This window comes from Rattus rattus, chromosome 16, assembly GCF_011064425.1.
Source record: "Rattus rattus isolate New Zealand chromosome 16, Rrattus_CSIRO_v1, whole genome shotgun sequence".
Lineage (NCBI taxonomy): Eukaryota > Metazoa > Chordata > Mammalia > Rodentia > Muridae > Rattus > Rattus rattus.
The window spans coordinates 39,845,192-39,870,581 of NC_046169.1; the positions used below are offsets into that span (position 1 = coordinate 39,845,192).

Genomic DNA, 25,390 nt, shown 5'->3' on the forward strand with positions numbered 1-25,390 from the left:
AGAGGCAGGCGATCTTCACATCTGTGGGTAGCCTGCTGTATGTATGCCCTGTATAAAGGAGGAAGACACCACGCTGCCATTTCCTAACAAAACCATCTTTATTGCAATAGTACACAGCAGATACAAATGCTTTAGCAAATCCACACTCAGCAGCCTACGGCGTAAATACTAGCTTAACTTAAGTTTCTCCAGGAAGAAGATACCTACTGTGAATAACTTAAAACTAGGAACCATCATTGGTCACTATCTACTGTAATAATTTACAACATGAGGAAGGACATTAGCGCTCGCGCAGGCTGACACATCTACAGCCTGGGCTCACAGCGGCGACTGAGCAGCCTTGCACACTTTCCTCTTGGCCACCTCTCTTCTCGCTGGGGCCCACAGCCCTGCACAGTGCTCTAGGGTTACAGCCACTGACCTCTTTTGTGTTCATCTCAGCTCGAAAGCCAGGTCTGCTGTGTGGGGCTGCTGTGGTGTGGCGGTCCAGCACCGCACAGTCTCGAGTCCTCAGGATGCACAGTGAGACCTGATCTCATAGCTGACGGAGGCACATCTGGAATGTCTGCCAGCTCACCGCAGCAAAGAAAACACGGTCTCAGCCTTACCTCAGTGACTTTTGGATAGGTCTGGTTCCCAATCTTAGACCAGAAGAGTCAGTTTGAGTTTGGTATCACTTTTTCTAAATTACACACTTAGCTAACACGGATTCCTCTGTGCCTGGCTGTTCATGAGGCTTGTCTGGAAAGGGAAGGGGCCCAGTGTACCTTCTGCTTACTGAGAGGTCACGAGAGAGAGACAGACAGAGTGCGGCCCTGACACCTGAAGGACGCACCTGCTACACTTCTGTCCAAACATCACACTGCTTTCTCCCGCACTGTGGGCTGAGGAAGCAAGGTCCAGAGAGACTGCGGCCCTGGGTCAGTGCCAGCTTTCAGGTGGCCCTGCCCAAGCTCTGCAAATCCTGTTGTGGGCAATAACATGAAGAGAGCAACCTTGTGTAGCCATTAGCAGTGCAGGTGACAGGCTCAGGAAGAGGCCTTCCCCTCGTCCAGTGTGAGCTTGGCAAATGACCTTGATGACACAGAACTGAAGATCACAAAAGGCACACCCAAAGGTAGGTAGGTGTTCTTGAGGCTTAGGGGAGGAGACAAAGTTTTAATTAAGGAGCCCAGGCTGGCCTGGAAGTTGCAGTGGTCCTCCTGCCTCAGTCTCTACATGCTGGGGTTCCGGTGTGAGCGAGCTGGCACGCTGTCTCAGGCATCCTTGAACTGTTCTGACCTCTGAGGAGCCTGGAAGGACAGGGCTTTCTCAGCCTCTCCCTGTGACTTAGGTCATGCTTGGTCTCAGAACAACTGGAAACAAAGGCACTTTTTCTTCTCAAATGTTGCCTTTAATAATTCACTAATTCTTGTCAATAATATTTATGGGCCTCCTTATTAAAAATAAAGATCTATGGTGAAATGTCGGGGAGTCAGCCAAAGGCGGCCGTCTGAGAACACCTAGCAATGACAGCACAGAAAAGGGGGCTTCTGGGATCTGGCGGTTTTAATTGCCTGTGTCAAGGAAGAGGCTCCAGACACAAAAGGACATCTTCCAGGTCACCCTGGCAGCGCTGTAGGACTGGCTCCCTGTGGAGCCTGCTCTCAGAATACAGAGGCCGAGGGCTCTGGAGGGCTGGCTTGCACGTGTACACGTGGCATGCCTTTGCTTTTATCCTGGACGTGTGGACCTTGCCGAGGGCCCTGGCTCTGGGCCGGCCTGTCACTCCTCTGACCTGTACTCTCGCCCCTGCTGCTGCACCCTGGACAGAACTCGCTCATAGAACAGCAGGTAGGCGCTAGAGGACAGGACCTCCTGCAGGCTGGCCTTGCGGACAGTGTCATCGGAAATCCACAGCCACTGGTTGCTGGTTGAGAGAGGGTTCTTGGCAGAAGGTGGTGACCGTCTGTAGGTGACAAAGTGTCCAGAGTGCATGTCTCCATGGTGGACGACAACTGCCATCAAGCGGAAGAGGTACATGGAGGAGCTGACAGGCAGGAAAAATACAGATTATGACAGACCCAGGGTTTGCAGGCAAAGGGAAAGCTTACAGAGCCCCGTGTGTTACACCACAGGAGGCGAGTGTGAGTATGCACAGGCACACCTAACTGGTAACTACAGCTCTACACTTGAAGGACGTGATCTGAGTGAACACACTTCCAACAGGGATGGCTACAGGATGCCTTGCTGGAGTCCCAGGAAACACTTCTCTGCAAACTTTACACATGCACACACTCGCAAATTTCATACACTTCTGTGATTTTTACTAAAAATCATTTCTGTCTTGGTAATAAACAGTATCATTCTACCTCAATGAAAGAGGGAATTACCCCACACTTCCGTGTTTCAGACACTGAGAACCGCAGAGCCATGGGGCAGAACTCCTCGGCCCCTCCTCACCTGTAGTCAGGAACCACTGGTAGAGGGAAGGCCATCGGGGAAGGCAGGGCTGGCAACAAAGACGGGGAGCAGGCGCCATTCATAAAAAACTGTGTCTTGGGGGCCGCTGGCTGACTCAGACCTGTAGGGAGAAGTTACAGAGACGGCAGCTCGTCTGGGCACGCACTTCCCTCTGGCTTCTGTTTAGCTGCAGAGGGGTCATAGCATGCAGTCCCACCCGGCTCTGAGGTGATGCATGAGCTCAAAGCAAGATGGCAGCCCCACAGCGTCTCCCTGCATCGTCCCCCACCCGCACGCTCCCTGTGCCTTTCCATCCATGATGGCTTTCCTTTTATTTATGTTTCCACGTTAGAGATGAACAGGTAGTACTGCATGCCTGCCTACTAGAGCACCTGTGGAGCCCAGCAGACAACTCTGTGCAGTCCGTCCTCTCCTTCCACCTTTACGTGGGCGCCACGGGTCCAGCTGAGGTTGCGTTTACGTACACGCCAACCCGATGCCTGCGGTACTAACACTACATGCTCATTACTGTGCAATTTAGTTCTCTAGGAAACGCTGGCTGGGACGTGGCTCAGGGCTCAGGAGAACACTTTCCTAGTAGAAGTGAGATGCTTAGATCTGGCCCTAGTCTGATAAAAATGAAAAGGAAGCCCGTGCCCTCCACCCCCAACCCTGCTATTGGGAAGTTAACCAACCATGCATGGCTAGAGTGCACGTGGAAAGATCCAGAGGAGGGCACCACCTCCTCGCTGCAGTCCCCACACACCTGGCTTCGGGGCCGCCTGTGTGTCCTGTACTTCCAGGGCAGACCCTGGGCTCTCAGTGGCTTTGGGGCCATGCTGGCTGGGTTTATGTCCCAGGAGGCGGTACTTGTAGAAGTCCATCATCAGGAACTCGTTAAACTGCACGTGCTCATGCCGCTTCAAGGGCGTGCCTTGGCTGGACCAGCTGAGCCGCTGCAGGTGGATGCAGAGGCACTGTGGCAGCTGCAGGCAGAGGGGAGGGAAGTGCTCAGGTGAGGCAGGGCAGACAGAGTGCACAGCCCCAGTATGGTGGACCACAAGCACAGGAGGACCCACCTTTCCTAGCTTTAACTGTTTAACGAAAGTGGTCCTCTGGTGCTCCACCTTTTCCCCGTTCTGGGTCCCTTTTGCTTCAATCTGCAATAAAGAGACAGCATGTCTGCAGGAGCCCAGGAGTGAGCTCAGCCCTCAGCTGAAGTCCGTTCTCACAGATTCCTCCTCATCAGGAAGTACCAGGAACCATGGAGGGAAGACAGGAAACGCAACACTGAAATGTGAACTTTCTGAGTGCTCAGCAGCTCTGTGGAGAGGGGGCTGGATACATGGCTCAGCAGCGTGAGCACTTGCGGCGTTTGCAGAGGACCCAGGTCTGGTTCCCAGCACCCACGTGGCTTACACCAGCAATAACTCCAATTCCTTCTTCTGACCTCCCTGACACCAGGAACACACATGGGGCGCGTGCACACACATACACACGCAAAGCACTCACAAAGCCAATAAACCCCCAAGTCAGTTCTATGCGGATCCCCTAGGCCAGCCTCTCCCTCTCAGTTCGGTGTGATTCCTCTGGAGTTCCACTTGAATAGCCTCTGGGGACAATCCTGGATGTCTTGGACCTCCCTGCTCGAGAGAGCCTCAGTATCTGGGGTCCTTGGAATTCACCAGGCAGTTTCTGCTGATAGTAGGACTGTGACAATGAGTGGATTTCAGCACCTATGGCCCTGCCTGAAGACCCTCGGGTGGAGCAGCAGTCAGACCTGCACGTGGACAGCAGAGGGCGCCTGTGAGCAGCATCGCTCCTACCCTGCTCAGTAACTCGCCAAGGTTCCACTTCCTCCAAACCACAGCTTCCCCCTCAGGAATGTGCAGGGAAGCTCCCAGGTCTGGAAAAGTCACAAGGATGTGCGAGGCTCAGGAAGGTCCCTGGAACTTCCTGACCTAGGAGCCACTACCCCCACCTCACAGTTATTTAAACCAGCAATAGAGGAGACCCTTCAATGGAGCTGCCTGCAGGTTGAGCAGGTTTCGTTGTTTTTGTTTGTTTTTGGTTTTTTGTGTGTTTGTGATGCACCTGTGGTATGGATGCACCCCAGCAGCCCTAAAAGTCTATATTTCTTCTGGATTCAGAAGGAAGTCAGGGCCGGGTGAAAAGGTGGACACAAGGCAAATGGGACAGAAGTACAGACAGAGGAATTGGAGCTCCACCCATGTCCAGAGTTTAAGGTGTTCCTGTAAATACTGTGGGCAAATCAAACCTCGTGTGGGAACAAAATCACAGGTAGCCGCTCTGCAAACCAAGGCAGGGGAGGGCAGTGCCTGGTGTCAGGAGGACTGCATACCTTTGTACAGTTGTCACACACAACGTCTCGCACCGACTCGGATGAGATGAAGTGGTGAAGGCAGTGGTCCAGTGTCAGTGGGTGCCCCTAGAGCAGGAGCAGGCAGTTAGAACAGCTCAGCAGACGGCTCAGCAGAACTGCACTAACAGACGGCCTCCCAGGGCTGTGTCTACAGTGTTCAGGCTTCAGGTACACACGGGTGCAGTCAGTCCCTGCTACACTGCTGACTGGCTCAGCGGGCTGGGGTAGCAGGACCAGGCACCACACAGGCTCAGCGGGCTGGGGTAGCAGGACCAGGCACCACACAGGCTCAGCGGGCTGGGGTAGTGGGAACCGGGCACCACACAGGCTCAGCGGGCTGGGGTAGTGGGAACCGGGCACCACACAGGCTCAGGAGAGGAGCAGAGCTGAGATGTACACCTGCACACAGAGCTACAATCTTAGAGTTTAAGATTTGTGCACAAGACACGAGTGTCCAAATGTCAATGTGTCTTTGGTGAGATAAATGGTTACCTTCTCTCTCCTACAACTAGGTCCTTAGATCAGAGCTCAATGGCTTAGCTGGTCACACATCTCAATGACAATTAGTACTGAGCCATATAAAGGTTACCCAAGGCCCCTTTGGACTGAAAGGTGTCCAGAACAGATTCAAATAAGCCACACGATCAGTACGTACCCAAGTAGCAGCTGGAATACTGAGGGAAAGGCTGTCAAAGGTGTCAAACCGAACAGGGCTCTAAAAGAAATATTGCAGAAAATCAAAAGAGAGCTCAGCGTCAACAGATGGAGCGGAGTGAGGGTCGCATCAGACGGTAACGCAGAGGAACACAGTGCACAGCGGCATTGAACAGCAGCATGAAATCACCCTAGAGTATGTACCGGGCCAGGAGCTTGGGAATTTTTTTCAATATCCTAAGGAACTGGGACCAACTACCAGGATTTCCATCAGATCCACTGATGGCCCCAAACCAGGAGCAGCTGAAGCCTGGAGTCACCACACAGTTGTGGGCGTCCAAGAAGTGAAACTGCATTAACAACAGAAGCGCAGTGGAGTGTGTGAGCATCTGCACAGGTGGCCTTGCTGTGTCTGGAAAGGAACACTGTGTAACACGGGGGACAACTCTAAGCAGTACCACTGTGGGAACACCCGTCACATGTTTCCTAGATTTAAAAAAAAAGAAGACACAGTGGCCATCAGCTCCTTACTCAGCCTTGCGCTGCTGGCCCTGCCAGAGACAGGGAGAGAAGTCATAGAAGGCAGAGAACTCCATGTACACGTTAGCCACTGTGAAGCCTCCACGAGAGGCTCAGGACAGTGCTGGCCCTGCAGTCACAAGGGCACAGTCCCCACAGTGTGAAAAGTAAAGTGAGAGATAAATTTTGTAAGATCTCAAGATGTAAAACGGAGCAACAACTAACCACAATCCCATGTACAGGAGACAGCGGGAAATACAGCATTCCCAATTCTCCCTGCAACAGCTTCAAAATACAAAGAAACACAAGGGGAGAGCAGAGCAGAGGCGAGTGGCCAGGACATAGCAGGGAGTATCATATATGAACCTTACTTCTCACAAAGGGTAACGTGCTAGCCACAGGTGATGTCAGTCAACACAAGGCAGCGGAGAACGCTATACAACACGGTGCCTAAGAGCAAGAGAAGCCTCTGCAAACCACAGGCCTGGTGGGTAAGATCCAAATACACAGAACACATAAATCAGCAGCATGCACGCCCCCAAAAGACCAACACCTGTGACACTCATACCTGGAAGGGCTCCCGAGGCAGGAGGAGCAGTTCAGAGGTTAGCCTGGGCTACATGATACCCTGCTCCAAAAACAACCAAAAAGGAAAAGAAGGAAGGGAAGGAGACAGATATGGAAAGAGAGAGGGACGGAGGGAGGAAAGGAAACAGGCAGGGAGAGACAGAGGAACTGAAGGCAGACAAGCAGATCAGCAAAGGACTCAAAAAACCATTATTCCAAGAAGCCCAGCTAGGGCAGACGGGCGTTACAAAGGACAAAAAGGTGTCTGCAGGATGGCTCAGTGGTCAGGGCTTACCTTGTAAGCATAAGGGACCTGAGTTTGATCCCCAGAACCTACATTAAAAAAACAAAAACAAAAACAAAAACAAAAAACCAGGCATGGTAACACACACACACACACACACACACACACACACACAAACACACACACACACACACACGCATGTGCATGCACACACACAGCACTAGAAGCCTGAAGGTGGAGACAGGCACAGATGAACCTGAGGCCCCTAGCGCTCACTGCCTGGCAGCTTAGCCAACCTAGTAAATTCCAGATCACTAAGAGACCACATCTCAAGAAACAAGTGGCCCTCAAGGCTTACATTTGCCCCCCATGACCATGCCATGGACAAAGACAAGATATGCTGGCAAAGGCTGGAGAAAAGCAACTCTGCTTCATTGTGCTAGGAACTGGGCAGCCACCGTGGAAATCAGAATGGAGACTTCAAAAACTTACAACTAGAATTGTCTGGTCACCTGCAGTCCCAGTCCTTGAAGGACTGAGTATCTGGACAGCCTGGACTACAACAGTGACAGTCTGTTCAAGCCAACCAGCCAACCAACAGAGTCCGCACAGGCTCGATTCCATCCTCTTTCGGATGTGAGGGAAGAGTAGACAAGCTCAGCCCCGCACAGACGCTGTGGCTCCATGCGCACAGCAGCACTCGCTCAAAACCCAAGGCACAGAAGCAAGCTCAGCACTCACCACAGGAAAGGAAGGAAATGTGTGCACGAGGGACACTGAGCAGGCAGCACTGTGCATTCTGACCACAGATGAGCCTGGGGCACGCCCTAGACAATAACTCCCTCGTGACCTCGCTCAGGACACAGACTGGTGACTGTCGAGGTGGAAGGCAGGATGGGGAGGTACCCTCAGGGATCTGGCGGCCAGCATGGTGACTGCCGTAAACAAAGCACACTTGAAACTCACTGAAGGGGGCTTGACGAGTTGTCACCACTCACACACTAGGGGACCTGAGTTGTCACCACTCACACACTGAGGGGACCTGAGTTGTCACCACTCACACACTAGGGGACCTGAGTTGTCACCACTCACACACTAAGGAGACCTGAGTTGTCACCACTCACACACTAGGGGACCTGAGTTGTCACCACTCACTCACTAAGGACCTGAGTTGTCACCACTCACTCACTAAGGGACCTGAGTTGTCACCACTCACACACTAAGGGACCTGAGTTGTCACCACTCACTCACTAGGGGACCTGAGTTGTCACCACTCACACACTAGGGGACCTGAGTTGTCACCACTCACTCACTAGGGGACCTGAGTTGTCACCACTCACTCACTAGGGGACCTGAGTTGTCACCACTCACTCACTAGGGGACCTGAGTTGTCACCACTCACTCACTGAGGGGACCTGAGTTGTCACCACTCACTCACTAGGGGACCTGAGTTGTCACCACTCACTCACTGAGGGGACCTGAGTTGTCACCACTCACACACTAAGGGACCTGAGTTGTCACCACTCACTCACTAAGGGGACCTGAGTTGTCACCACTCACTCACTAAGGGACCTGAGTTGTCACCACTCACACACAAGAGACAGAAGATGCCTGGCCTGACCGTGGTAGCCACTGGAGTACGTCTCAAACCACCACCCCACACTCTGCACGTCTCTGTGAAGTTTGCTTGTTAGTTATTCCCAGTGAAGCAGGCAAAATCCTGCAGTGAGGGGTGAACTATACAACGGCAGGGAAGGCGAGAGTGAGGAGTCAGACAGGACAGCACTCGAGCCTTGGGCACCCATGTGGAACGGTGTGGCTGCTCTGGAGAATTATGGGGAAGCTCCTCAAAAGATTGAATCAGGGTACCCACATGTGGCAGCTGCCAGTTCCTCAGCATATTCATTCATTCATTCATTCATTCATTCATTCATTCATTCATTCATTCATTCACTCAAGAACACATCCCCACAAAAACCCCAGGGTGGAGACAACGTAAACGCCCCTCAACTGGCAGTGAACAAGAACACTTGTCAGGGCCATGGGACACAGCAGTGCCAGGTCCTAAAGAGCAGGAGGTGCTGGTGCATGCACCCCAAAAGCGAAGGCCCAACCGTCCTGACCCTGTAACCCAGCAGGTAGAAACTGGATGAGTGATCGTGCGGTGTTCAGGAGAGAATGCTCATGTGTGCGGTGTGTCAAAATGTCCTAAAACTGCCTAAAAGTCGTAACATCTCTGCGCTGTTTGGAGATTTTTCCACAGAAAATGTTAGAACACTCAAATGCGAAGCCAAGCCCCTCCTACACCTCAAATCTGCTGTGCCCACCATGAGCAGACAGACCTAGGACCTGATATCTGGCATCTGACAGCAGCTATGCTGCCCCCAGCACCGTCCCTCCCTCCCCACCCCGAGGCCAGCCTGCACTCCAGGCCCCTTCCTGCATCCTGACGGAAGCAGTCCCCTGGGAGTGGCAGGACAGGAGGGCAGCCGCTTACCTGGTGCTCACAGTGCTTGCACACCATGTTACTGCTGAGCCTGCCATGGAAGGGGTGCTGAGACTTCCAGGGATTGGTCATGGGGTGAGGGGACCCTAGAATGCAAGGCACCTTTGACACACCCCGTCACCCAGGCCCACCCCACCCCACCCTCCTGCACACAACAGAGCAGATGCTTCTCCTCTAGGAAAATGTTCCTAACGAGCGGCGAGGGCCTTCCTTGGGCAGACCGGGTGCTATGTAAGGTGCAGACGCTTGCCCACTGTCAGAGAGGGCAGCAAGAGGCACAGGCTCCAGAAAGTGAGGGGAGCTGGGGAAACACCCTAAATAAGTGAGTTCTGGAGAACGGGGCTGCTCCTTGCTTAGCACGGGGCTGGTGGACAACGTGCTCATGGGAAACACTCTCTCTACAGGCAGGCAGCCCTGAGTGATGTCCTGAGCCTGCTTATTAGTCATGTGACCAGGAAAGTCACTTCATCTCTCCCAATCTCTCTTTCTGAGACACAGAAATATCATCTTATGCTGTAGTCCAGGCTGACCTGGAACTATGTAGCCTAGGCTAGCCTTAAAGACACAGCAAATCCTCCTGCCTCAGCCTCTCAATTGTTGGGCCCACACTTGGTCTGTAACCATAATTGGTAGAAATGGGTAAGTGCCCCCGTATCCACCGATGAGAGGTTGTGTTTGCTGCCTGGGACCAACTACCAGCAGGGCTCCAGCCGACGCCCAGAGGCTGTGCTGACTTCAAATCTTGAGAAAATACAGATTTCTCAAGAAAGCTATGGCCAGGGGCTGGGGATTTAGCTCAGTGGTAGAGCGCTTACCTAGGAAGCACAAGGCCCTGGGTTCGGTCCCCAGCTCCGAAAAAAAAGAACCAAAAAAAAAAAAAAAGAAAGAAAGAAAGAAAGCTATGGCCCTCTGAAGCATGGAGGTCCAGCACAGCCGCAGCGGGACACAGCCGGCAGAGGCGGGTGCAGTGCCGTCCTATCTGAAAGGCACACTTTTGCTTTCATTCACTTCCTTAAACGCACATTTTATCAATGGAAAGCAACCCTACCTCTCGTGTGGCAGGTGACTTGTCTGGGAGCCATTTCTGACTGCTGCTGTAGGGAAAAGAGAGTGAGATTGAAGACCTGAGGGCAGCCCTTTAACCACCCTCACCACCCGGAAATCTCACAAGCTCCTGGGCCAGCAGCACTGTCAAAGCCAACATTTCCCAGCCCAGCATTCCGACGCGGCGCTCACCCGCCTCCTGGCTGGCTTCTGCTGAGTTCCTTTATGGAGGTCACAAAACCACATTTCCTCGCTTTGGGGTACTTCCTCCCCTACTGCCAGACAACGCTTATCACTGCCCTAATATTACGCTGTCCCAGGAGATGAGCACTCACTCAGAGAACCAGGCCGACTCCCCTCCTCAAAGACAACCCAGGCTGCAGCAGCGAATTCTCTTAAAGAGGCTGCTGCTTCCAGCAATCACGACAGCAGGAGTGCGTAGCTTAGGCTCTGCCAGCCACGGCCTCCTGGTTACTGGGTCTTACACTAATCTAGGCCCTACACAGGCTGTGTGTCCGATGTTAGCGTGCACACACTGACACAGGCTGCGTGCCCTATCCTTACTGAGTGTGCACACACACACACTGACACAGACTGTGTCCTACACTTATGAGTGTGCACACACTGACAGACTGTGTGCCCTACACTTACTGAGCACACACACTGACACAGACTGTGTGCCTTACACTTACTGAGCGCACACACACACTGACACAGACTGTGTGCCTTACACTTACTGAGCACACACACACTGACACAGGCTGTGTGCCCTACACTTACTGAGCGCACACACACACTGACACAGACTGTGTGCCTTACACTTACTGAGCACACACACACTGACACAGACTGTGTGCCTTACACTTACTGAGCACACACACACTGACACAGGCTGTGTGCCCTACACTTACTGAGCACACACACACTGACACAGGCTGTGTGCCCTACACTTACTGAGCACACACACACTGACACAGGCTGTGTGCCCTACACTTACTGAGCACACACACACTGACACAGACTGTGTGTCCTACACTTACTGAGCACACACACACTGACACAGACTGTGTGTCCTACACTTACTGAGCACACACACACTGACACAGACTGTGTGCCCTACACTTACTGAGCACACACACACTGACACAGGCTGTGTGCCCTACACTTACTGAGCACACACACACTGACACAGACTGTGTGTCCTACACTTACTGAGCGCACACACACTGACACAGGCCACGTGCTCTATCCTTACTGATTGTGCACAGACTGACAGACACACTGAGGCGTTACCTCCAGGGAGTGCACATCAAACAAGTGGGTGACACGAGGCTGGCGGTCCCGCTCGTCCTCCAGGGATGAGGTGATGACATGGAACAGTTCGTGAGCATCCTATCAAAGGACAAAGCTTCCTGAAGACAGGTTCCCGAGGCAGGGCCAGGGTCAGAAGCCCGGCCATGGGCAGGAGACAGACCAACCCTTACAGGGCAGTCTGCTTTCTGTTTCCCCTGAGTCCCAATAACTGAAGGAGACCAGCCCCCAACTCCAGCAGGGGCTGGCTTTGAAAAACAGGCAGGATGACCACAGCACAAAATCAAATGCCTTAACCTTCTTGGGCGTACAGCAGTAGCACGGAGAATATCCAGCCCCTTGTGTGACCTGCACCACCATCAACCCCTGACTGAGACCCAGGCCCACTGCACAGTAACCGTCCACCCGGCTCCTGCTCCTCCATCCTCCCTTCTGCCCCTGGCAACCTGACAGCTCCTGTGAAGGAGAGCAGTCACTGCTGGTTTGCTCCTGAGGCACTGCACACAATGGAACAAGCATTCCCCTGAGCTCACCCACAGCGCAGCAGCTGAAGATAACCCCCACACACTTCCTTTTAAGGGCTGGCTGGATTGCACTATCAAAAAATTTTGTGTGTGGGGCTGGAGAGATGGCTGGGTGGATAAGAGCACTGCTGCTCTTGCAGAGGACCTGGGTTTGGTTCCCAGCACCCACATGGTGGCTCACAACTGCTGTAACCCCAGCTTCACAGGATCCAAGGCTCTTTTGTGGTCCCATGGACACCAGGCCCAGCACAGGTGGTGGACATCAGGCAAAACACCAAACACATAAAAGAAAAATAAATCTTAAAAACCAAACCATCTGTTGTTTGGCTGAAGGTGCAGCTTAGTGGGTGGGCAGGTGAAGCCCTGGGAAGTCTGCCCCATCTCTACGCCCACTGGCGGGGCCCACAGTGCTCTGCCTGCCTACTGGCTTCTGGGGTGCTTTAAATGTGCTTGACCCATGGGAAGTGCAGAGGTGTGGCCAACGGGAGGAGAAGTGTTCTTATTAGAGGAAGTGTGTCACAGCCTTCTGGTGGCAGTCTTGTGACAGAAGTCTCCCAGCAGTATCCCCGAATCCGGCCAGCGAGGAGGGAGGCTGGTGCACAGACTTCAGTGTTGTGCCTGGCACTCAGAAGCCTCTGGATCTTCCGATGAAAAGATGGGATCGCCTCAAGTCATGGCGGGACGGCCAGGAGCACCTCTGGGCAGAGGGCAGAGAGCTGGGGAACTTGGTCTGTGCGTCATGCCCTGAAACCATCATTTTCATGGTGGGATAGATTAGTTCCCCACTGCATGATGTGGCTGGTGCTGGTGTGGGACTTGACCAGGTGGCACTGCTTAGGAAGGGTCTCTTTGGTCAGATCCTCCATGTTGGAGTCTTCCATCCAGTTGATGTTAGACCAGTCACCCGGGTATATGCTCCTGTCCTCGCCATAGTAGCAGGCCTAAGATGGCTCTTTTTGGCCGCAGTAGTTGTATAAACACTGACTTCATGCAGGTGGTTCATCATGGAGCCAGACCACATGCTCCAACATACAACCCCATCTTGTGGTACGTTCTGTGTTCATGCATGTAGCCAAGAGTCTAGTTCAGATCCTTGGCATGAAGACCATCTCTAGGAAACTCCAGGGTTCCAGTGGCTCCTTGGTCAGTGAACAAGAACACACAACTCTAGGGACCATGTCTCAGGACTTTTCCAGACCCTTTTCCCTTCATAGCTTCTGTGTTGCCTCTCAGCACAGTGAGGACATTCTCTGAGTTCTATCCTCTCCAGTGTAACCCTTCAAGACTCCCTTGTCTGCAGCTGTGCTGTTGGGCTGGTTGATCACAATCCTGAAGTGGGACTTTCTTCAGAATTGGCAATGTCATTATATGCCAGCACTATAGTCTGCTTGTCAGGAATCCTGTTTTGGTATTTGATCTAGTAGTCATGGCATGCATCTGCCTGGTGCTGGCTAATTATACCAGACGTTGGAACAAGCCATAAGTTGAAGTTGCTTTGGATATCCCACTCCTGATACCAATTTCTGTCTCAGTTAGGGTTTCATTGCTGTGAAGAGACACCATGACCAAGATAACTCTTATAAAAGAAAACATTCAATCGGAGCTGGCTTACAGCTTTAGAGGGTTGGTCCATTACCATCACAGCAGGAAGCATGGCAGTGTTCAGGCAGACATGGTGCTGAATAGCCAAGAGCTCTACATCTTGATCCAAAGGCAGCAACAGGAAACTTTTCCTTCTGCAGTGGGTGGATCATGAGCACTAGGAAACCTCAAAATTTACCTTCACAGTGACAATACTCCCTCTAACAAGCCCACACCTCCCTCTAACAAGACCACACCTCCTCTAACAAGGCCACACCTCCTAACAGTGCCACTTCCCATCAGCCAAGTATGTTCAAAGCACCACAGCTCCTGTGAGGGACTCTAAGCATGTGAATGTACGAAGTCCTGCTTGACTCTCTGCTTGTAATTCTTGGACCGCATCCACAGTGTCACTGCTGAGATCCATGGTGGGATGTGCCTCTAAGGACCAACTGGAGAGACCTCCTCCCCAAAGCTGCAGCTGCTCCATGGCTCCTTCTCTCTCTCTCAGGCCGGGCCTTGCAGCCTTTGATCCCACCCTGGATCTCACCACGTGGGCACCAGAGTGATTTTTAAACTGGTAAAAGCAGATCCCAGGCTGGAGAGATGGCTCAGTGGTTAAGAGCACTGGCTGCTCTTCCAGAGGTCCTGAGTTCAATTCCCAGCAATACATGGTGGCTCACAACCATCTGTAATGGAGATCAGACGCCCTTTTCTGGTGTGTCTGAAGACAGCTACAGTATATTCAAATTAAACAAATCTTTTTTAAAAAGGGAGCAGATCCTGTATTTGAGCTTAGGTTCAGTCCATGGTAATCAGATCTGTCAGTTTTCTCTGTGGCTATCCAGTGCTGGTGAGAAAAGCCAGGCCATGTGCATGCCAGGCAAGTACTGGACACACGGCTAACCCAGCTTCTGAGCTTCTGAGTGAGCTTCTGCAAGGTCCACAGCCAGCCTCTGACCCCACCGCACCTGTGCACAAGTCTTTCCTTCTAGAGCAGAATGGGGACTCCACGTTCCCAAGATTCCCAGGCTTGCCCCCCTCCTCCCCAGGGCTCCAGCTCCTAAACACATCCCGAGCTCCAAACCTCTTCAGTCCCTGCCTAGGCCAGACTTGAGCTATGCCATTCTGGGCTGGGTCCCTGCAGCAGCCCCAGCCCCTGCCCCTTTCCTTAGCTGACAATCATGATGACAACGCTTCTCTTCTGTGCTGGCTAGAATCATCTAAGAGGGGGAAACCTTAATTGAGAAAATGTCTCCAGAAGATCCTGTAGGGCATCTTCTTAATTAGTGATTGATGTTAGAGAGCCCAGCCCATTGTGGGTGGAGCCACCCTGGGCTGGTGGCCCTGGGTTCTGTAAGAAAGCAGGCTGAGCAAGCCATGGGGAACAAGCCAGCAAGCAGCACCCTCCATGGACTCCGCATCAGCTCCTGCCTCCAGGTTCCACCCCGTGTGAGTTCCTGTCCTGACCTCCCTCAGCGACAGATTTGTGATGTGGAAGTGTGAGAATTAACCCTTCCCTCCCAGCTTGCCTTTGGCCATGGTGTTTGACTAGGTTCAAGCAGAGGTCACAGCAAACCAGGGCACTATTTCATAATCTTTACGTTAGTGTACCCTGCAGTACTGGGTGGGACCCTTAGGCATGTACGCTAGCATCTGACTGAGGGGCATCCCAGGCGTCTCCGTACTGTTCATGTGGAAACTGCATCTCATGAAGATGTGCGTGTGTCTCGCAGCACAGGCTGACTCTGAGCTCCTCACAGCCCCGTAGCTCCCATGGGTACTCTGTTGGGCTGCACGTGCCTGCCCAGAGGCAGGTGTGGGCAATCACCGTTAGCCAACGGTGCCCGCACAGCTCAGCCCTGTCAGGTAGAACAGCCGAGAGCCGGTCTGCGAGCTTCCTGGGCTGTGAGGAGGGTGGAGGCTGGGTGCTATGGGTGCCCTGGTACTGTTGTATTGTGAGGTTAACTCTGTTTCCTCAAGAGGGGCTGCCCCCAGGAGGAGATCTCTTACTCAGGTGATCCCACGGAAACTTCTCCCACTCTGACCGGTCAAATAAAGGCAGAGGAGGAGAAAAGTGGGACTGGAAGTCTCAGAGAGAGGAGAGGAGGTAGAAGGGAGATGGAGCAGAACCTCATGGCCTAGAGACGCTCCAAGTAGCAAGGACTCTCATAGCTGGGGATAGAATAGTGTAGTGTTAGATCTGCCCGACCTAGGCATATAGCTTATAAATACAATAACTGGTTGTGTGATTTTATACTGGCTTATTGGGTAAAGAATTACCGCAAGAGCCCAGTGTGCGCTTCAGTGCTGCCAACACGGCAGGCGACGGGGAAGTCACTGCTCCTGAGTCTGTGCCCCCATCCTCACCCTGACTCCTTACTGGCTGTCATGGGGGTGCAACCAGCTAACAATCATGAGTGACTGAACCCAGTGCATCTCCTACAGCTCCTGGTCTAGACAGAGTGGACTGCCCGCCGGTGTGAGCTGGCTCTGACCGACTAGATGAGGAGATGGGGAAGGCCGAGAGCAGACGCTGCCTGCTGAAGAGCAAGAGAACCACACAGATGCTGCCTCCTCCCCCCACCCCCCGTGGCTGCACCACTGCTGGCCCACACACTGCTGTGCACTGATCATCTGGGAAATGGTCCCAAGGGTCACTTGGCATAAGTTGTCCTTTGACAGAAGGGTGGGACTTAGAAAAAGTAACTGTGACCTTGGAGCCAGTCTCTCTGCTGAGACACAGGAAAGAGCAGAGTCAGAACAGTAGCCGGGGGTCATTTCCAATCGGATGGAGACACATCCTAGCTCACAAGTGCAGCCAGCGAGTAAACCTTCAGAGATAGGCATCACCCACTTCATGTTGGAAACACGCCACAGGGCTTCAGATCAGCAAGGAACAAGGAACAAATCCATGTGTAGTCTCAGAAGGGCTGCCTCCCTGCCCCAGTTCAGTGTTGGGATGGTGGCAAGATACACAGAGGCTTGGCCGTGCAGCTGGGGAGGATGTGTGGGAGCTGGGGACCTGGAGCACCTCACCCCAGGCCTAGGTCTGCTGTCCTGGTCTCCGAGTGGCTCAGGGCAACAATGGCCGGGACCAGGAGGGTGGCAGGGCAGAGGGTTTGGAATGAAGGTGTGAGGGACACCAGCTGGAGGTCTGGTGACAGTTTAACCACCGCTGAGGATGGATCTTTCAAGGCAACTGTGAGGCCTGAAAGAGGGTCTCACACAAACCTGGTTCTCTCAGGACCTGAGTGCAGTCAGTGCAAAGCCAGAAGCTTTTCCCTTTGGCCACCGATTAATGCCCAGTGCCAGCGTCGACCCACCAAGTGTTGTGTCCTCTTTATCAGGACAGCAGTGAGACACTGGCCCTCAGCTCCACCAGGAGATCTAACAGGGAGAAGACCTGCCTAGCACAGTCAAGGTCCTGGGCTCGATCCCTGCAGCACGTGCACACAGCCCTGCACGCTGTGCCCACACCACTTGTCCCTAGGTTAAAGGTGGCACCAGCTCAGCCTGCTGTCGGGGTGCTCACCTGCTCCTCAAAGGACGAGATCTGCCACCGGTACATTCTCAGGACATCCAGCAGGCAGCTGGCGTCCAAGACCTCTTCCTCAGTGACTTCTTGGCAGGACAGAGCTGGGTACAAGAGAGAAAGACAACTCAGTCAGAGCATAAGAAAGGGCCGCACGTGGGTAGGGGACAGCACACGACACTGCAGCTCCCTCGCACTCTTGGAGCCTCACACACTGCGGAGTCTGCACGCCATGTTTGTGGGATGAATCTCGGATGTCGGAAAGCTACGATTACCATCTGATAAAGAGGACGCTGTAAGTCAGTTGAGTATGGTCTGAACCGATAATTCTCAAGGCTGAAAGGCACTCACCACAGGGTGACCCCCGCCCAGCACGCCCCGCCTCTCCTGGGGCTCCACATGGCTTCCTAGCCTTCACTCCTGCCTGTGTGCATAGTGCACGGGCCATAGCCCAGCTACTGAGGATGCTGGGCTTCAAAGCTTTCCTGACTCCAGGAATGTGGGACCAATCCTGGCAACAGCACAAGATGCCTTCCCAAATAACAATGGATAACAAATTATAAAAAGATAAAGGTGGGTCCACTAAGGATTCACGGGTCTATGTACACCAATGGTCAGGCCCTTTTCCCTGAGGGCAGTGCTGTCCCAACCACTCCGCTCTGTGGCTGAAGCGCAGAAGCGGCCACAGGCTGAGCTGGGTGCTGAGAAGCGTCACTAGCAGGACAGGCAGCCCCGCCCGACCCACAGTGCTCGTCATGAGGCCTGGAGCTCAGAGTCCAGCACCAGCATCGGGTGGCTCTGCTGCCGTCTCATGGCCTCCAAGGAGATGCACACAAACACATAAACACACTAAGCTGGGTGTGGGGCTGCACAGCTTTAATCCCAGCACTCAGGAGGCAGAGGCAGGAGGGTCCCTTTGAGTCTGAGGCCAGCCTGGGCTACAGAGTGAACTCCAGCACAGCCAAGGCTACATGGTGAGACTTGTCTCAAACAGACAGACAAACAAACAAACCAACCAGGGAACAGGCCACAGACTGTAACTGCCATTCAGACCACAGTGCAGGAGCCCAGTGCTGCTCAAGTAGGAAATAAAGGAAGGGTCAGCCCTCTCAGGGTCGGCTTCAGCAATCCACACATAACACAGGCCAGGCCCTTCCTGCCCCTGGTCTGCAGTCGAAGCATGTGAGAGTCCCCACATTTAAGGCTCTGACCCAGAGGTGGGAACACTGCCCACCTCCTTCCCCCACTGCAGCTCCACCTGAGCTGTCTGACATGACCGGAACTGTGGGCAGGACACGGGGACAGGGAGGAGCTACCTCAGCAGCCTGTGGTGAGCATGTTGGCCTCAAACACCACCAGCAGTCTGGCACGGTCACTGGCAGCTTCCCAACCTGCCACCAACAGGACAGCTCTGCCATGCTTCCCAAAGAGACGTACTTCTGTGCACAGACGGCCCCATGCTGTGACACTTGCTACAACCTGGACTACAGGCACCACTGAGCTGCACAGGCGCCCGGGCTGCAGAGGCCGCCCAGCAGCTCAGAGTGCCTGCTGCTGTTTCCACTCAAGTTCCCTCAGGCAGCTCACAACCGCCCATGAGTCCAGCTCCAGGGAACCCCAGGCCCTCTTCTGGCCTCCATTACACCTACATACACGTGGTCCACACATCTACACATATATATCCACATCCATTTTCAAAAGAAGAAAGTTCTAATAAAAACACCCCTATACACTAACAACACAAAGCCCCAACAACTCAACTCAAACACAGAGCCCTGAGTGGCCATTTCTCCTAAACTGACAGCCAACAGAAAGACTGAGAGATGCAGCGGTCACTCGATCAGGAAAATGCCAACACCAGAAAAATACCTCATGTGTATGTGTGTGCATGTTCCTGTGGAGGGCCACCCCACACACACGTGTGTAGGTGTGTGTCTGTGGAGGGCCAACCCACACACACGTGTGTAGGTGTGTGTCTGGAGGGCCATCTCACACACGTGTGTGTAGGTGTGTGTCTGTGGAGGGCCACCTCACACATACGTGTGTAGGTGTGTGTCTGTGGAGGGCCACCTCACATACACGTGTGTGTAGGTGTGTTGCCTGGGGCTTGTATCAGCGCTGGGGATCCAGGCGCTGGCTGATCCACGGGCTTGAGCAGCAGGCGCTTTACCCTCTGGGCCTGCTCAGTCCCTTGGTCCTGACCGTGAGAGTGGTAAGAGCTGATGCAGAAGGCAGCAGGTGGCTTGGTTATTATTAACAGGTGCTAACGCTCCGTACCCAGACAGCACTGAGTCTACCTCTGCCTAAGCCCTTCTCCTGGAGAGTGGCTGTTACCTGTGAGGCACTCACATCCCCACCGGAAATCACGCCAAACGAAAAGATAACAATCTGGTAAAAGCGTGGAGAGATTGTAGTTAATTTAGAGTATTGGCTAGGGGGATTGGGGATTTAGCTCAGTGGTAGAGCGCTTGCCTAGCAAGCGCAAGGCCCTGGGTTCGGTCCCCAGCTCCGAAGAAAAGAAAAAAGAAAAAAAAAAAAAAAGAGTACTGGCTAGGGGTTGGAGAGATGGCTCAGCGGTTAAGAGCACCTGACTACTCTTCCAGAGGTCCTGAGTTCAATTCCCAGCAACCACATGGTGGCTCACAACCATCTGTAATGAGCTCTGATGTTCTCTTATGGTGTCTGGAGAGAGTGACAGTGTACTCGTACATCACAAACAAATCTTTAAAAATAAAGAAATAAAATAAATCCCCGCATCCTCCCCTGCGACTAACGGTGCCGAGAAAGACTTCCACAGTGAGATTTCCAGGCCTGGCAGCACTGGCCACACTGCATGGGCTCACTGTGAGCTGCTAAAGCTCCCTCAGGAAAGGTCAAGCCACTCCCACTGCAGTGGCAGTGTGCCCCCCCCCCCAAGCTAACGGCTGCCTGGCCCTGGATTGGCTTTTTTGTCTTTTCTGACAGGCAAAAAGAAACAAAGCCAGGGACCTTTATTGGTGTTTTTGTGGACAATCTTATTTCTTTTGAAACTTACAGCTGAAGTGCTTGTACGGCAGCAGATTTTCTTTTTCTTTTAAAAATTGATTTTATATTCAAAGTATTTTTAAATAGATGGTGCCATTTTTAATTAAAAAGAAAAAAAGTAGCTGGTGGGAAGGCTCTGTAGGTAAAGGCACCTGCCCCCAACCTCACACCCTGAGTTCGGTTCCCAGGACCAGACCAGGAAGAGAACCAAAGTTGTCCTAACCTCCCTGTGTGTGCTGTGGCACACGCAGTAAATACAACTCTCTTCCAAGTCTGACGGTCTCTCTTAGGCTCTCGGATGTGTCCCTCCCCCCTCAGCCTTTCTTCTGTCAGCCAGACCCTGAAGATGCCCGCCCTCACGTCCCCAGTACCTTTCAGGAGGTTCAGCAGTGTCAAGGACAGGCACTGGTGTGTGTGCGGCCCCTGCTGGTCCCTGGAGTACTGGGTGGTAAACTCCTCCAGCCACTTGACAAACGCGGGGCAGGCAGACAAACCCTGCAGCAGGGAGTTCATGAAGCAGGTGTTCCCCAAGTTGACAAGGCCAGGCACAAGCCCTAAGGAGAGCGGGGAAGGAAGACGACCATACATCATCACCTGGAGAGGCCCTCTTTCCTCTCCCTTCTGGAGCTCCCGTCTCTGCATGGGAGCCCTCAGTCGGGATCCCACCCTGAGTGAGCCTGGGCACTGGGCATATTATACTGCAGACTGAGCCACAGGGTGGGGCCCTGTCCTGTCTCTCTGAAACCCTTCCAGGTGCCTGGCCCAGATATGAAACAGACAAAAGCAGCGGCCACGCCTTCTTCCTTGCCCTCATGCTCTCCTGGACTCTGTCTCCTTTAGTAAGAGAACAGGGCCCCACAACAGCTCTGCCTCCTGGGACAAGGCTTTTGTTCTTCCCACAGTGACCGAAAAAGACACTGGTCAGTCGCCCTGCAGAGACAGCAGCTCCAACTCCCAGGATGCCTCTTCCTCTTCTGCCAAAACTCGGGAACTCAGTACACAGAGCCCAGGTTGGTCTCTACCTCGGTGTGCTGACGTAAGTGTTGAGAAACTCTTTAACGTGAGAACACCCATGAAAGCACACAGTGAGCTTCTCCACCACCGTCCTCCCGGCTCCCCTCTCCCCTCCCCTCCTATCTCTTAGAGAAACCACTGCTGTGATGTAATCAGTCAGCTGCAGGACTGAAAACACAATCACACATTAATAACAACAATTAGCCACTTGGGACATAATGACAAGGCCAGCCTTTTTACACTCCCCTCCTTGGGAGGGGGTCTGGCTTAGGTCACCCTGTCAGGCATCCCAAGAGCTAGAATTACAGGCGTGAGCCCCCGGGCCAACACAAAGCATGCCTTAAAATGTGTAAAACAGAGCCTCCCCCAGTGTGGGAAGTTCCACTTCACAGACACGGACCTTGCTTTAAGAGACGACCAACTCCTCAAGTAGACAAAAGAGGCTCCACAGCCCTGTCCCTACCTTTTCTCCGCTTCTTCCTCTCTGTAATGGGACCCCAGATAACATATATTCCTGCTGCAAGAGCAGCAGCAATTCCACCGATCACTCCCCAGTTCTTCATGACTTTGTATCTGAAAAAGGAAAGATGCGGACTGTCACTGTGTCTCCCGACAGCAGGCGGGTACAGACAGTGGTGGGGAAGTGACGTTTGGTCAAAGTAACCACCAACCAGCAAGCTTGAAATCTAAGGTAATGTGCACCAGTAAGAATGTGTCCTGGGGGCTGGAGAGATGGCTCAGTCATTAAGAGCACTGACTGCTCTTCCAGAGGTCCTGAGTTCAATTCCCAGCAACCACATGGTGGCTCCCAACCATCTGTAATGGGATCTGAAGCCCTCTTCTGGTGTACTCATATATAAATAAATACATCTTTAAAAAAAAAAAGAAAAGAATTTGTCTTGGAAATCAGGGGTACTTAAGCACTTAGCTTGAACACTGGGTTGGGGGGCAGTACTGCGTGTCCTTGTCACCACTCTCTACCTTGTTCATTCAGGCAGGGGACCCAGAGCTCACTGGCACAGCTAATCAGACTCCCATGCTTCTTCCCACCCAGTGCAGGAAATATGCCAGGCTACCTGGTGTTCGCATGGCTTCTGGTGACCTCAACTCTGGTCTTCACGTTTGTTGCCTATGCAATAGGCAATCGAACACCTGGACCATCTCCCTAGTCTCTCCCTATTTATTGAGTTGGGTTTTGTTTGTTTGTTTGTTTTGAGATGGGGTCTCCTGAAGTCATTCAGACTAGCCTTGAACTCACTCTAGCCCAGGCTGGCTCTGAACTCAAGAGTCCTCCTGGCTCCTGAACAATGAGTGACTGCACAGTGGTGCCAGGCTTTAGAAATGGATTTTCTCTTTGCCAATATTAAACAATACAACAAGAGATCGTCTACATGCTCACGCCATTAAAGATGTCTTCGTTTCAGACTTGACTTGAACATGGGCACTATTCAGAACACAATGTTATACAAAGTTCTGTATCTTCAAGGAAGACAACCCACACATGTGTAACATGTACCCACATGCATGTGGACATGTGTGTAACACATTCTTACCCAATGTTTGGACTATACGAAGTTGATCCCCTCCCCTGGGACCAGGAATATAGATCTCAGCTCAATAAAAACACTCACTGAATAGGGTCACTAGTGACAACAGTGATCGCCAGACAATGGCCAGCATTCTCCGATGTCACAGGGAATCACGAATTTCAAATCATTTTTGGCCTTCCAGGATGAATCCATAGAAGGTACACAGACCTTGGCTTAAAAAGCAGACAGGTGGAGATGGGGGCCAGATACATACCGCACACCTGCCCGGCATACGCTCAATGAGGGAAATTGAGGCACGCTGCTGATTGACTAGTACTTCTGCAGAATGGTATCAGGAAAAGACTAAGAGGGCCTGGAGTAAGGCTAAAACTGGCCAGTCCTGCCCTCAGGTCAGCTCTTAGGCCACAAGGCCTATTACAGCCTTATCTCCTACCTGGTAAAATAAGGGTGCTGGACAGGATAAACACTGGGGGGGTGTGGTGGAGGTCTTCCAAGATGGGTAAGACGCTGTCAGACCTGCCCCCATACCCTAGGAAGCCAACCCAAGCAACAGGTCCCAGTAGTCATGGTGAGCAATGGGGGTGTGGCCCCAGGCCTTGGGAAGATAAACAGCCTGGGGTGCAGGGGGGGGTCCTAGCAGGAACCAAGAGTCTGAAGTTGTCACACACTGGGCAGCTTAGCAGCTGAGGAGCTTTGATATCTTGGGAACCAACGCGGTTTGGGATGCAGATCTGAGGATTCCCAGCACGGCAGAGGTGGAAGACTGGCATATGACAAACTGGGGGCGGTGTGCAGGCCTGAGGAGACTGTGGGCCTGGAGCCCGGGTTCTGGGGTCACCGAGAAGGGCTACGGGGCCTCGCAGGCCGCGGCCACTGCAGGGACCAGGAGGCAACGCTGGGCCGCGGCCTACGCCTCCGCCGGGTCGGCGCAGGCCTGGAGGCCCCGCAGCCGCCATCCCCCACCCGCTCACCTGACGGCCGCCCCGGTGCGCAGGAAGCGCTGGAGGGCCTTGTCGGCCGCCGTCCTCGCCGCCTGCGCCCGGGAACTCAGCATCCCGGCCACTGCTGCCGCTGCCAGCCGCCGCCCCCCACGCCCGCTGCAGCGTAATGTAATGAGGAGCCCAGTGTGTGAGGTTCCCAAAGTGGAGGAACCCGCGGTGGCGACCCCGCTTCGGCGGGGGAAGCCAGGGAGACGGACCGGAAATTGGTCACACCGGACTGCAATAGTGCACGGACGCCCGCTCCCCGGTTCCTTTTCCCTTAGCAACCGCAGCCTAATTTGTTGCTAAGGGAGACTTCCGGGGCCGGGGACCTTTTTGGAAGCTTTGAGCCCTCGCATTTGCTCAGGCTTCAGTCAAAGACACAGAGGCTCCGCCTTCAGGGCAGAGCTTCGTTCGTGTTTTTCATGTGGAAAGGCTGTTATTAAACTGGAAAAAGCTTTAAAATAGATGGTTCTTTGATTTTTAGAATGTGGGGCTCTGTAGGCCTGTCTCCCAAATCTCACAGCCTGAATTCAGTCCCCAGGACCATACAGTAGAAGAGAACCAAAGTTGTCAGGACCTTTCTATGAGTGCTGTGGTGCGCAACACACACACACACACACACACACACACACAAACACACACACGCACAAACACACACACGCACAAACATACAAACATACATGCACACACACAAGCATATGCACACGCATTACACATGAACACACACGAATGAAAGATATATACACACATGCACTCTTCGCACATATATGCACACATGCAGATGTGCACACATGTGCACGCAGCACACATATACACACATGCACACTATACATACACACATGTGTGCATCCACATGCACACACGCATACTACACCCATACACACACGAACACATACACGTGCACACAAACATATACACAAGAAATACATACAGACACAAACACATACACACAAACACTTGCGTGCACACATGCACACATAAATACACAGACACAGACTTGCAATAAATTAAAATGCAATGCCTTAGAAATCTATTTCTATTAGGTTCATACCAAGTCCTACACAGTCCCACACAAATGTTCATGGAGTCACTTTTTAAAACAGCAAAACACAGAAACAAACTAGATATTTATCTGCTATGAATCTCCCTCTGTTATACATATAATAAGTAAAAGTGTTAGAATTTTTGGATTCCTGTCTTGCGTGGGCAGGTTGCTGTGCAACAGATCTTTATACTGTTTCTCTTCTCAAAGCTGAACTGTGTGTGTTGAACAACTCCCCCTTCCTGTCTTCCATTCTAGTAACTTCCGTTCTATTTCCAATCCTATGAGGCTGTCTGCAGTCCTCTCAGGAAAGGAGTCGCTCAGAATTCTTTGACGATTGGCTTGGTTCACTTGGCATAAAGTCTTTTTTTATAGGAAAGTAATATTCCATTTTAAGTACTAGCTTCTCTCTGCTGTCCATCTGTGAGTGGACACAGGTTGCTCCCACTTCTTGGCAATAAACTTGG

The 25,390-nt window shown here is 52.7% G+C and overlaps 1 protein-coding gene and 1 pseudogene across 2 annotated transcripts; both read right to left on the bottom strand.

Annotated features, from left to right (window-relative positions):
• Window positions 1-79: 79 nt before the first annotated feature.
• On the bottom strand, window positions 80-24,070 carry Usp30 (ubiquitin specific peptidase 30). 2 transcript variants are annotated; one of them, XM_032886731.1, is made up of 13 exons: window positions 23,870-24,070; window positions 21,812-21,921; window positions 20,706-20,888; window positions 17,311-17,414; window positions 11,653-11,751; window positions 10,364-10,409; window positions 9,307-9,401; window positions 5,481-5,540; window positions 4,805-4,891; window positions 3,522-3,602; window positions 3,209-3,428; window positions 2,443-2,563; window positions 80-2,029 (listed from the first exon to the last, which is right to left on the bottom strand). In XM_032886731.1, exons 1-13 carry the CDS (start codon window positions 23,950-23,952, stop codon window positions 1,765-1,767), a joined length of 1,554 nt encoding a protein of 517 aa, XP_032742622.1. In that variant the 5' UTR covers window positions 23,953-24,070; the 3' UTR covers window positions 80-1,764. The 2 variants fall into 2 exon arrangements, with proteins under 2 accessions (XP_032742622.1, XP_032742623.1); XM_032886732.1 differs by having other exon boundaries at window positions 1,513-2,029; window positions 10,364-10,406.
• Window positions 12,932-16,168, bottom strand: LOC116885835 (annotated as a pseudogene).
• Window positions 24,071-25,390: the final 1,320 nt, after the last annotated feature.

What these genes read in the sequence shown, in the direction of transcription:
- Usp30 (XM_032886731.1), bottom strand. Translation starts at nt 23,952, where the DNA reads ATGCTGAGTTCCCGGGCGCAGGCGGCGAGGACGGCGGCCGACAAGGCC. An exon ending in GTATTCCAGCTGCTACTTGG is followed by an intron (nt 4,892 to 5,480) that starts GTACGTACTGAT and finishes CTCCTGCTCTAG; the next exon opens with GGGCACCCACTGACACTGGA. An exon ending in AACAGTTAAAGCTAGGAAAG is followed by an intron (nt 3,429 to 3,521) that starts GTGGGTCCTCCT and finishes CTCTGCCTGCAG; the next exon opens with CTGCCACAGTGCCTCTGCAT.